We start from the raw sequence: 12,814 nt of genomic DNA, 5'->3' as shown, positions 1-12,814 counted from the left end.
GGATTCTCTTCCGGTCTCTGCCATTGCTTCTAAGTGTTGGGTGAGCACAGCAGAACTGGAGGGGAATGTGAGCCCCAGTGAGAAAGAATAGCTGGGACTGAACCCCCCAGAGGCAGTGGGACAGGTTTGAGGGCTGGAGTCCCTGAAAGAGCAGGGCAGTAGTTTCCTGGCAGAGCCTGTGTGGACCTTGCATAAAGTATTCACTGCCCCAAACACTGGCTTCCTGTGGAAGTTGGCACCCTCTGTTGATGCACCGTGTAGGTGGTGTGTGTGTGTGTGCGCATGTTTAATTGAGGGGACTGTACATTTTGGACAAGAGAATTTCAGTCACCTCTGCTATTCCTTGGCCGGGTGACTTTGGGCAGGCTCCTAAAGTAATGCAAGAACTCACCTATCCAGTAGGGTTATTGGTTTACTGATCTCATGTCTTAGGAGGGTGTTGCAAATACTGAGAGAGAGAGATGTGTAGAAAGATGGAGCACAGGTTCTGAGTGCTCAGTGGGTGATGGGGGGCCCTGCTGCTATTGCCATTAATGAGGTGATTTGGCAGAGTATCCAAAGCTGCCAACAGCACTTGGTCCCTATCTGGGCTGCTCAGGGGTAATGCCCCACCAGGGAAGCCATGTGACCTCCGGAGGTCAAGCAGATAGCATGGAATTCCCAGGCCTTTTTGCTGTGACTTCTCCAGGCCACATGGCTTCAGAGCGGCCCTGATGAGCCTGAAGAACATACCCAGGAGGCTGTGCCTTAGGAGGGGGATGGGTGGGAAATACAAACATAACAGGAGGTTCGACCAGGCTCTCAGCTCAGCTGCATCTTTGCACTGAGGCATGCAGTTCCAGGGAGGAGAGGCTGAGGTAGCCATTGGCACGCTAGGATTATGCTGGGTAGAGCTGATCACACCGGATCCCACGGGTGTGGAACCGGTGTAGTGAATCATGGGAGTTCTCTAGCACAGGCTTCCAAATCTGTGCACCTGGCCCACAGGACAGTGAACCGTGTGCTTAGAATCTGTCCCCACTCCCCGATGACAGCTGCTAGGCATTGTGGCGTTCCAGTTCAACAAGACTACAGTTGTGGAGGGACTGGTAGCTGTCACTAGGAGACCTTGCCATGAACAATTGCTGTTTGGGCTTCTTCAAGGCTCACTTAATGCTTAAAGCAATGCAGGGTGCAGGCTGAGTTCTCACCACAGAGGACGAAACAGAAGGACACCCTGAGAGGCAAAGTCAGATGGTTCATGGTGGGATGGAGTTTTGAACCCATGACTTCAGATGTCACCATGAGGTCAGGCTGTTCTTCCTAGGATCTTCTTGTGTATTCTACGTCACTTCTCTCTGTTCTGTTTTTCACAGACTCCATCCTATCTTGCAGCCTGGGACAGAACTCCAGGTTGTGCCAGCTACCTGGAGGCGCTAAGCAAGTTCTTATTTTTATATCCAAGCTTTGAAAGCTTCACCTCCAGGGTGGGAGCTACGAGCTCAGGTCTGTAGATGGCACGGGGGGAAGGTGCTGAGCGCTACGCCAGGATCACGGCTGGTTCCTAACAGCTCATTGTGGCTTCCTAAAAGGAAGGTAGTAGTGGGTGTTCTTAGAAGAGTACCCGAACTCCAAACTGCAGAACATCTCAGAAGACAGGTCCCATACAAAGGCTCTCACCTGGTGCCATTCCATTCCCATAGACATCTCTCCTCAGCCCTGGTTCTAGGTCTCTCTTGTCTACATACTGGACTAGTCAGATAGCTCATCAAATGTTCTTGGCACTGGGTTAGCCAGTGTCCACTGTCGAGAGGAGCCGATGAGGCTGAGCTTCCTTGTACCTGCTGTGGAGATGTGTGAATCAGATGCTCACCTTTTCCTCCACCAGTGCAAGCAACTGGGAGCAAAGTCTTCTCCATCTCTGCTTGGGCTGGAAAAGACATGTTCTCCTAAACATGGCTCTAGCTGTCACCAGGAACCCCCTTTGAGTTATTTTGGCTAGATCTGAAGCTATGCAACCAGAAGAGAGCTCCTAGCAAGGAAGTAGGGGTGTGCCTGTCAAGACTCTGTTGCGTTGAGGGTTACTAATGTCCCATTTTGTCCAGGACAAAAGGTTCCTCGTGCCACATTAAAACCACAGCAGCCCAGAGGAACCTGAAACAATTCGTAAGCATGACTATATCTTCTGGGCCTATTCAAGAGCCTTTTATGTTTGCTCCAGCGACAAGACCCCCCACCTTCTAGCCACCTTCAGGCTTGCCTGTTCCACCCCTCCCTACCCCCGGCTGTCCATCAAAGGAGACAAGGCTGGAGAAGGCAAGACAGGAGATTCCCACACCTGCTTAACAAGGAGGCTGAGGTCTGGGTTCTGATGACAGGCCCCTTTGAAGAACTACTGCAGACTGGGTCTTCCCAGGATGTAGGGCTATGAGGCCCACTCGTCCAACGGGGCTTCTGTTTTACGAGGCCAGGCTATGTTCACGGGAAGCTAAAGAACAGACTAATGAGAGGTTTTGATAGAAAGTGGAATTAACTTTAACGAGGAGAAAACACTTTGTAAGGGCCAACCAACGCCCACTGGGGCAGAAGTATAAAGTCGGGCTAGGGAGCCGTTTCTCTGTGTTGGGACGTCTGCTCTCAGAGCTCTACTGCTTACATCTGGGCTGCTGTGGCCATGGCTTCCAAATGCCTCAAGGCTAGCTTCTCCTCAGGATCTCTAAAGAGCCCGGGGAAAGCCGGAGGGGGATCCACTCGAGTGTCCAACATGTACTCCAGCAGCTCTTGCAAGCTGCCCAGCCCTTCCCGTGGAGCCCGGAGTTTCTCTGTGTGTTCCGCTGGCCTGGGGAGAGGCAATTACAGGGTATCCAGCTGCCTCCCAGCTCTCTGCCTCCCAACGGGAGGCTTTGCCACCAGCTACGGCATGGGTGGAGGTTGGTTTGGAGAAGGCATCCTCACTGGTAATGAGAAGGAGACCATGCAGTCCCTGAATGACCGCCTGGCCAGCTATCTGGAGAAGGTGCGCCAGCTGGAACAGGAGAATGCCAGCCTGGAGAGCCGAATTCGGGAGTGGTGTGAGCAGCAGGTGCCCTATATGTGCCCCGATTACCAGTCTTACTTCCGGACCATGGAGGAGCTCCAGAAGAAGGTGAGTGGTTCAGAGTGGCCTCAGATCCAGAGGCTAGAACGTGTGTGGTAGTAGCCTGGCTCTCATAGGGAACAAAGCTTATTCACGTCTGTGGCCTCTTCTATTCTTTCCAATAATCTTAGCCCAATCTATCAGATGAGGACAAAGTCAGGCTCCTTAAGTGACCAGGATGGCAATCAGTAGACTCAGAACTTCAACATGGGCTGTATTTAACTAACTGGCTGTGTGACCTTTGATACCACTGTTCATCTTTCTGAAATGTAATGCCCTTGTTCTAAAGAGGCAAGTCGGTTGGGCTTGGTGTATTTAGTGAAGCTCAGGCTCCCAATCTGTAAAGCAGAGAAGATACCTTTCTACATCTTCATTCCTGAAAAGATTCAGCTGGATCCCAAGGGAGAGCATTTGTGACCAGAGAAGCAGAGGGTAGCTGATGGCAGGGACCTGCCTTGGGCCCATGGCAGACCTGGGGGACGGGAAGGCAGGGAGATGGTTCATTCCCTCACACTGCAGTATTTCCTGGAGCATGCCTTACAGTCTCTCTAGCCCTTGGCTACACATCATAGGCACACTACATTGCAATGGCTCTTGAGGTTCTGTTGTCTGATACAAGGTCTCATCTCTCATAAAGCTCCAAAATGTTGAGATTCCAGGATGGTAATCTGTCCCCTTCCACGGGTGGCTCTTGTTATATTCGGGAGTCATATTATATTATATGAGCATAATTATATTCCTACGAGCAGAACGTCCTTTCTTATATGGAATCATGGCTTTATGTCTCCAGACTCTTTGCAGCAAGGCAGAGAATGCCAGGCTGGTGGTGCAGATTGACAATGCCAAGTTGGCTGCTGATGACTTCAGGACCAAGTGAGTTGTCCTGCTTGTCCCTGGACTGGGGCTGGTACAGCTGGACGCTGATGATGGTTGGGCTCAGGGTTTCAGCTGCATCCAGGATTGAGGCACTAGGAAAGGGCTCACAGCACCAGGCCAGTCTGGAGGTGGGGCTTGACATTGAGACAAATGAGATCACAGGTTTGGGTTCCTTTCTCTGTGTCTGCAGGTATGAGACCGAGGTTTCCCTGCGGCAGCTGGTGGAGGCTGACATCAATGGCCTGCGCAGGATCCTGGATGATCTGACTCTGTGCAAGGCTGACCTGGAAGCTCAGGTGGAGTCCCTGAAGGAAGAATTGCTCTGCCTCAAGAAGAACCATGAGGAGGTGAGCATGGGGGAGGTGGTGGGCATGGGGGAGGAGGTGAGCATGGGGGAGGAGTGAGTATGGGGGAAGGGGTGAGAATGAGGAAGGAGGTGAGCATGGGGGAGGAGGAGGTGAGCATGGGGGAGGGGGTGAAAATGGGGGAGGAGGTGAGCATGGGGGAGGGGGTGGGCATGGGGAAGGAGGAGGTGAGCATTGGGGAGGGGTGAGCATGGGGAAGGAGGAGGTGAGCATGGGGAAGGAGGAGGTAAGCATGGGGAAGGCGGAAGTGAGCCTGGAGGATGAGTGAGCATGGGAGATATGGGTAAGGGGAAGGAGATGAATAGGAGGGTAGGTGAGAATGGAAAGAAAGAGGTGAGTACAGGTGAGGCAGACACCTGGAAACAGACCCGCATCTGTACCACAGGAAGTGAACTCACTGCGCTGCCAGCTCGGCGATCGGCTCAATGTTGAGGTGGACGCTGCTCCACCCGTTGACCTGAACCGCGTTCTGGATGAGATGAGGTGCCAGTATGAGACCTTGGTGGAGAATAACCGGAGGGATGCTGAAGACTGGTATGACACCCAGGTCAGTGCAGCAGAGGTGAATGGGTATCTGGAAGGTCTTCCTTGACTCCTACTCGTGATTCCAAGTGATCTCTCTAAACGTTGAAGCTGAGATCTCAGGGTTCCTGATTAGATCCCGTGTGTGTGTTTCAGACCGAGGAACTGAACCAGCAGGTTGTGTCCAGCTCAGAGCAGCTGCAGTCCTGCCAGTCGGACATCATTGAGTTGAGACGCACTGTCAACTCCCTGGAGATAGAGCTGCAGGCCCAGCAGAGCATGGTAAGCACCGGGATGGGGTGGAGCATCTGCTGAACCAAGTTGGAGGCACACAACCCTAGGTTCCACACTTTGGCTATACAAATGGACTCCAAGAGTTCAAATTCTTAGCTCAGGGCTTCTGAGAAGCTCTGTGCTACTGTGTAGAGAAGAAGGTATGAAGGCCAGACACACATTACAACTGCCTTTGTGAAGGACAAGAGGCTCTGTTAGTACTTAACACGCCCTGGTAGTAACTCCTCTGTGCAGATCACCTTCTGTGTAATTATCACTCAGAGGCACCATTAGCAAGGACATGCTGTCTGGATCAAGGGGCTACAGGAGCTGAGTTGGCTCATCTTCACTGGGGTCTGGGTGTGGTTTCTTCTAGCTCAGTGACTCTTGGGGCTTCCATTCTTGTTTTCTGAAGTCCCACTGAGACCCAGGTGGATCTTCATCGGTAATTCTCTGGCCTCTAACCTCTCCCTCTTCCCATAACCTTTGCCCTCCCAGAGAGATGCTTTGGACTCCACCCTGGCAGAGACAGAAGCCCGCTACAGCTCTCAGCTGGCTCAGATGCAGTGCATGATCGGCAACGTGGAGTCCCAGCTTGGTGAGATCCGGGCTGACCTGGAGCGTCAGAACCAGGAGTACCAGGTGCTGCTGGATGTCCGGGCCAGGCTAGAGTGTGAGATCAACACGTACAGGGGCCTGCTGGAGAGCGAGGACAGCAAGTGAGTGTGGCTTCATGCTGTCACTTTTTCGAAGTTCTTGGGAGGAACATGTGCCTAGGAAGAGCATGATACCCTGGTATAGGAACTTTAGGGGTTTTAGCTCTGGTCTTGGGACAAACTCATTCTGTTGCTCCTACAGGTTCTGTTTTCTCTCTGGGTACCTGTTTCCCTTTGGGTAAAACAAGGAGACAGGATTTAAAAGCCACTTTCCTGATTGTATATTCTCAGATCTGTCAGTGTTATTGAAAATTACAGCAATTGGAGCATGATGGTAACCTCTCTTCTTTCTCCCAGGCTTCCCTGCAACCCGTGTGCCCCTGATTACTCTTCCTCCAAGTCATGCCTCCCCTGCCTTCCTGCGGTCTCCTGCAGCACGGGTGCAGCTCGTACCAGCTGCAGCCCCCGCCCTGTCTGTGTGCCCTGCCCAGGGGGCCGGTTCTGAGAGTAACACATCCAGAGGGTCAAGGCCATGGCCTCCAGGGCTCCGATGAGGCCTCCAGTCAATCTGACTGTTACAGCACAAATCTCTCTGTTCTTGCTGGGCCCAGGCCCAGTCCTTGAGAAGATTCTCTGCACATAAATGCCTTAAAGTTTCTTTGACCCTGTCAACTAGGGCAGGTTGTCCTTTGGGCCTTGATGCCTCATCATTTCAACAGGCTCCAGGGTCTCTGTTCTGGGCCTGCTCCTTTCTTTCTGAGTGTGTTTTCCCCTAGGTTCTGAAATTTAATACAGCGTATCTGAGGGTGGGGCAATAAAGCCTTTTGCTATGGTTCACAGTGACTGGCTCACATCATTACTGTGTTGGTTTGTGTCTATGTTGGGCTTAGATTGATGGCTGGGTGGACACATGGAGGATGTTGGACCTAAGATGACCCTGAAAATAAAAGGGCCCCTATGCTCCTCATTGAGGGTGGTTAGAGGATTTCAGTGGAGCTTTTCTTATGCTTGTCCATGTCTGGGACAGCCTTGCGTGTTGCTCTTCAGGCTTCATTTACCCCCCAACCCCCACCCCAAGACAGGATCTCTCATTACTCTGGAACTTGCCAAGTAGATTGGACTGGCTGACCAGTGAGCTCCGGGGATACACCCTGGTTTTGCTTCCCAAGCAGACATTACAAGCATGTGCCACCATGCTTGGCTCTAAAAACAAAAGTGGGTGATGGGGATTGAACTCAGGATGTGGCAAGGCAGTCACTTTGTCCCCTGAAGGCCTTGCTGCGAGGCTTTTTGCTTGGCTTCTCTGAAGAAGACCTTTCTCCAAGGTCCCAGTGTGGTGACAATTGTTATCTACTTTTCTTCTTGGTGTACACAGTAACCCTTGGGGTCCCAGCAAAGGCCTGATGAGGCTCAGATAGCCACTTTGTTAGCCTGTGTATGCTCCTCACTGAGCAGTGGTGCTTGCCCCACATCATTCATATTAATTCCCCTCTTCCATTGCAGCTCTTTCATGAAACCCTTTCAGTTCAGGAAATCTCATAATAGCCCACAGTTCCACTACACACAGGCAATTGAGCCTGAGCCTGAGTTGGGACTTCCTTTCCTAAGAAGCCTTGCCACCTGGGAGACCCCTGAGTGCTCCTGGTACCTAACGAGGTGTTGAGGCTCAGATGCAGGAGCCCTGGATCTCCCCAGAAGCCTGTCATTTGTGTTTAGAATGTCTTCCCTCAAAAGATCAAGCAAAGCGCCAAGTTCTCCCAGTTCTAATGGGAAAGGGACATGGGTGATGGTACACTTTCTAAGCTGATCAAGAAGGCAGATTGTCTCCTGAGGGATGTTTGCTCCTCAAAGATGACAGGTACCCACTAAGGACCATGTGATATTGAGAGGGTGATCATGATCCAAGGTAAAGAACAGAACAGTGAACTGGACTGATCTGGGCCAGGATCTGCCCCTTCCAATCATCAGAACAGTTCACTTGGATTTTGGCTGTAGAATTCCCTTACTTCAGCTCCCTAAAAGGGCAGCTGCCAGCAATCTGGCTCTAGGTGGCCTGTACCACTGTCTTCTTGGAGCACAATGGCTGAATTTGCTGAGGCTCAGGCACCTGCCTCATTCACTTTGTTCAACATACTCTTACTGAGCACCAATATGTGCTAGGCAGGATGCCAGATATCATGGGCAAGGGTTGGTTTATGGGAGGAAGGTCTTGGTAGAGCACAGGAAGGACACCCACTTCTACTTACTGCATCTATGCATCTATGTATCTATCTATGTATCTATCTACCTATCTATGTATCTATCTATGTATCTATGTATCTACCTATCATCCATCTCTCTATCTATCATTGTCATCATCATCACCTCTTTTAATGATAGGAGGAGGATGTGTCAGAACTGGAATAAAGAGTCAGAGGTATCTGGGTTCAAATCCCAGCCTCACCACTGTGGGAGAGTATTGGCAGGTTATAGTCCCCTTCAGAGTCTCAGTTTTCTCCTGAGGAAAACAGAGCCGGTAACACTTACTATGCTGCAACCTCCCCAGTACTTCACTGAGCATACAGCTGGCATCTGGAAACTGGCCACCACTGGCTTGTCCTTCTAGTTGGATGCTCTGAAGGTGGGCATCTACTCTTCTCTGCTGGAATTTCACTTTGGGGGGCAGCATTTCCAGGTAGCAATGCCAAGTTACACCAGGCCAGCCAAAGTATGTATGGAATGGTGGGGCTGGAGAGATGGCTCAGTAGTAAAAAGTTTGTTGATTTTGCAGAGGACTGGAGTTTGGTTTCGGGTCCTAGCACCTGTGCCAGGCAGCTCACAAGCACCTGGAAGTCCAGTTCCAGGGGCTCCAATGCCCTCTGGTCTCCATGAACCCCTCATCACATGGGTACTCTTCATGATGCACAAATGAAAGAAAAAAAATCTAAACAACAGTAACCAGTGAACCAAGAAGTTGCATGTGTTAGCGTCAGTTTTGATTCTGACAGTGGCGGTCAGCAGTAAAGTTTGCTCTCTGGTCACAGACTCTAGTGAGGTCCCTCTCTTCTCATTGGTGTCCTCGGGATCAAAAGCCACTTCCAAGCTATCCCAGCTCCCTCCCAGATGGCGCTCACCAGCTCACGTGGAACCCCACCTTTTCTTATCTCATTTGCTTTTGCATTTAACTTACAATCCTTGCTCCATGCAGCAGGTGTTTTCCCCTTTGTCTGAACACGGGAATGACCAGAGAGCTTAAAAATAAAAATCTAATAAACTCAAATAACAACACGACAAAACAAAAACAAGACCAAAACAAACAAACAAACAAACAAACAAACAAACAAACAGAAAACTAGTCTTACCTGCCTTGATCCCCAGAAATCCTGACTTGGTTGGCCTGAGATTTGCCTCACTCTGGGGTGTCTGAGAGCTTTTTGGGGGCGCTAATGGAGAGTCAGAGTTGTGAGCCTGTGCAGTAGTCAGAGGGCTTTTAGGTACTGTAATTAGGGAGCGCAGGACAGCATTTTCTGCTTCCTAAATACAGATGCAATGCCACCAAGCTGCCTCGGATTCCTACTGTCATGATTCCCCTGCCATGATGGGCTATTCCCTCAGACCGGGAGCCAAAATCAGCTCTTTTCTATGTTGCTTTTGTCTGGGTATTAGCATTAGTTCAGCCTGTTGCTTTATGGGAATGGCCAAGGCTTTATAACTAGGTATATCTGCTCCCTGTTTCCTAGCTCAGCACAGAACATTCCTTTCAAAGACCTGATTTACAGGGGGGTCCCACTGGGGTTCCAAACTGAGCCCTCCCTTTGCACCACTGTAGAAAGTTAAAGGAGACCCAGTTCTAATTTGTTCAACCTCAGGCTTAATAGGCAATAGTTGAACATTCCACAGTGGCTGCCCTCTTCGAGTGGAGGAAAGAGTCAAGGCAGAGTGTCTGCCTTCTGGAGGGATTCCTGACAGTGAGCTGCTTTTCCAAGGAGAAGTACCTTCACCTCCCCCCCGTTTTCATTTGCATCCAACTGAAAAGATGTCTTAGCTGCTTAGCTGTTTGTGTCTTCAGTTCCTTCTCTCCTCCATGATAGGTCCTTTCCATAGGTGGGAGGATGAGACATATCTGAGGCTTCTGGTCTCTTTCCTATCTCTCCAGATTTATACCATGGTATTGAGGCAGCTTCTGTCACCCACACATTTCCTTGTGAAGGGGCCAGGCCTCTTCCCACACGAAATGCTTTCATTAAAGGGGCATCTACCTTTCTGCAGGCTGCAAGCCTTCCCTAGGGCAGGTGCAGGCGGGGGTGCAGTGGGCAAGGTCCGTGGCAAACAGGACAGGCTATGGCAGCACCTGCTGCCACACCCTGGTAATGAGGGCCCAGGTGTGGGGCTGGTCCTTTGAAGATGTGTCTTGATGCTCTCCCCCGGGTGACCGATGACAAGAACCCAGTGTCCTGCTTTAACCAAATGATAAGTTTGGCCTTTTTTATGAGGAAAGGAACTCCTTATTGGAAACCAAATTACAAATTAATTATCAGTTTCCTCTGGGGCCAAGTATAAACATCAACACTCCCCCTGAGAATACTTTAGTGCGAACCCCTTCACTTCAAGAGTATAAAAAGGCCTGGGCAGGATGGAGTCTGTAGAGATCCAGGGAACTGCTGGAGGGAAAGGACTTCCCTAGCATGCCATCCAGCTGCTGTGTCACCAACACCTCATCAGCATCTTTCAAGAGCTCGGCACGGCCTTCCTCCGTCTGTTCCAGTAACATGGGCAGCAGGTCCGAGCTGTGCCTGGGTTATGTCTGCCAGCCCCTGCAGTGCATGCCCTCTGTCTGCATGCCGACCACCTACAGGCCAGCCAGCTGCCTTTCTAAGACCTACTTGTCCAGCTCCTGCCAACCCAGCAACCGCCGGCCAACTGGTTGCATCTCTAGCTCCATGGGGACCTATGGCCTGTTCTGTGAGGGTGCCTTCAATGGCAATGAGAAAGAGACCATGCAGGTCCTGAATGACCGCCTGGCCAACTACCTGGAGAAGGTGAGGCAGCTGGAGAAAGAGAATGCAGAGCTGGAGGGCAAGATCCAAGATGTCTACCAGGGGCAGGTGCTGACCATGTGTCCTGACTACCAGTCCTACTTCCAGACTATTGAAGAGCTGCAGCAAAAGGTGAGGGTGGGTTGTGAACATACTAGCTGGAAGGGGCATCCAGAAAAGCCAGTACTCTAGATACGAGTCTCATTAATGTTTTCAGCTATGCTCTGGGGGGTCGGGGGGAGACATCCCTAGGGCATAGGACCATCTCCTAGCTTGAACACTCAGCCAGAGTCTTGAATACAGAAAGAGCCCTGCTTCAGGTCTATCACTGACATAGCTTTGAAGACCCCCTTCCTTTTGTAGACTTCAGTTTCCATCTCTGTAGAATGGAGAGGGTAATAATCTATCTTTAAAGGGATATTTAAGGTAATTCAGTAAACAATGCAAGTGTTTTGCACAGCCTCTCTATCTGTTGAATTTTCAGTAAATATCAAGAACTTCTCTGTCTGATAGAGTTGGCTTCTTCCCTTAAATATTGCTTATGGCATCTATAATAGGATATTTGGAAGGTCTCCTGGTTAGCTGAAGATAATCTTCCAAAGACAAGCCCACAGGCAAGCACAATGTAAGCAATACCTCATTGAAGCTCTCTTCCCAGATGAGTCTAACTTGTGTTTGTATATGTGGGAAGAGGCAGTCCACTATGGGCAGCATCTTTCCCTAGGCAGGGGGTACTGAACTGTATAAGAGTGGAACAAGCAAGATGAAAGTGAACAAGCAAAGAAGTAAGCAAACATGCACACAACCATGCATTTCTTTCTTTCTGCTCTTGACTGTGGATGTGATGTGACTAGTGTTTGACTTCCTTTCAATAATATAACTGGAATTCTAAGCCAAATAAATTCTTATTCTATGGAGCTTTTTGTCGGAGTTATTTTATCACAGCAACAGAGATGAAGCTAGGACATTTCCACTGTGCTCTTTTTCTTCTTCTTCTTCTTCTTTTTTTTTTTTTTATCCTGCATTCTACTACTCTGTGTACCTTTGTTGGCAGGTTCTGTGCACCAAGGCCGAGAATGCAAGAATGATCGTGCACATCGACAATGCTAAGCTGGCTGCAGATGACTTCAGAACCAAGTGAGTTTGGTAGGGGACTTTGAGGGGTAAGGAGTCTTCCTCATATACTCTTGGGCTAGCTCCCTACTGGTTTCATACAGGGTTAGACATTGCAAGCATTTTAAAGCCTTCCTTGAGTTCTGTATACGGTTCTACCCTTTGGTTGCTGACCCCGATCTTTTTGTAGGTATGAAACAGAGCTGGCCCTAAGACAGCTGGTAGAAGCAGACACCAATGGCCTGCGCAGGATCCTGGATGAGCTAACCCTGAATAAGGCTGACCTAGAGGCTCAAGTAGAGTCCCTGAAGGAGGAACTTCTGTGCCTCAAGAGGAACCATGAAGAGGTGAGGTGAAATGTGAATCAGAGGTGGGTCTGAGATGCAGCATGAGAAAAACAAAAGGTTTGGAGTTGGAAAGCTGTTGAGTTAAAATGGCCAGGTAGACCACATATCCTTTCTGTAACGTTATATGATTCATATATACTTTTTGAGTCCCTTTACCCATGAAACAGAGATAACTATCATATAGGGTTATTGGGAAGATTTAATGATACTACCTGGATCATGGATATGACCCAGCCCCTGGGCATGAAACACCTACATCTTGGTAGGTGCTCAAAAATGCATCTCTTCCTTCTGTACTTTCTGGAGGCTGCCAAGTTTCTCTAGCAGAGACCACATTTGTCTTTTTTTTTTTTTTTTTTTTTTTTTGGTAAGGGCCTCATCCTAGAGGGAGAGTGGTACAGTGGGGCCCTAGGATGTTTACATTCTAGAATGTACACAGAGTCTGTCTGTCTTTGTCAGGCTGCTACTGGGTGAGACCCTCCTCTTCTAAGAGTTAGACTTGGGTGTTTTCCATCTCAGTTCTATCCCCATT

The 12,814-nt window shown here is 49.8% G+C and overlaps 2 protein-coding genes across 2 annotated transcripts in view; both read left to right on the top strand.

The window, feature by feature from the left end:
- Positions 1-2,616: 2,616 nt before the first annotated feature.
- On the top strand, positions 2,617-6,648 carry Krt35 (keratin 35). The gene is made up of 7 exons (XM_021178469.1): positions 2,617-3,124; positions 3,906-3,988; positions 4,182-4,338; positions 4,742-4,903; positions 5,035-5,160; positions 5,650-5,870; positions 6,165-6,648. Exons 1-7 carry the CDS (start codon positions 2,654-2,656, stop codon positions 6,310-6,312), a joined length of 1,368 nt encoding a protein of 455 aa, XP_021034128.1. The 5' UTR covers positions 2,617-2,653; the 3' UTR covers positions 6,313-6,648.
- A 3,786-nt stretch (positions 6,649-10,434) lies between these two features.
- The window catches only part of LOC110306306 (keratin, type I cuticular Ha2), a 7,466-nt gene continuing 5,086 nt past the window's right edge, over positions 10,435-12,814 (top strand). The window contains exons 1-3 of the mRNA XM_021178470.2: positions 10,435-10,954; positions 11,877-11,959; positions 12,126-12,282. Of these exons, the coding sequence (XP_021034129.1) occupies positions 10,472-10,954; positions 11,877-11,959; positions 12,126-12,282 (723 nt within the window). The 5' untranslated portion in view covers positions 10,435-10,471. The remainder of the gene's footprint in view (positions 10,955-11,876; positions 11,960-12,125; positions 12,283-12,814) is intronic.

This window comes from Mus caroli, chromosome 11 (genome assembly GCF_900094665.2).
Source record: "Mus caroli chromosome 11, CAROLI_EIJ_v1.1, whole genome shotgun sequence".
Lineage (NCBI taxonomy): Eukaryota > Metazoa > Chordata > Mammalia > Rodentia > Muridae > Mus > Mus caroli.
Note: the sequence above shows the minus strand (reverse complement) of the source record. Positions and strands in the feature narration are given on the sequence as shown.

Bases quoted from the DNA above. Each gene is read 5' to 3' on its own strand.
- Krt35 (XM_021178469.1), top strand. From the start codon at position 2,654: ATGGCTTCCAAATGCCTCAAGGCTAGCTTCTCCTCAGGATCTCTAAAG. The intron at 4,339-4,741 runs GTGAGCATGGGG...TCTGTACCACAG, and splicing joins TCAAGAAGAACCATGAGGAG to GAAGTGAACTCACTGCGCTG. The intron at 4,904-5,034 runs GTCAGTGCAGCA...TGTGTGTTTCAG, and splicing joins AAGACTGGTATGACACCCAG to ACCGAGGAACTGAACCAGCA.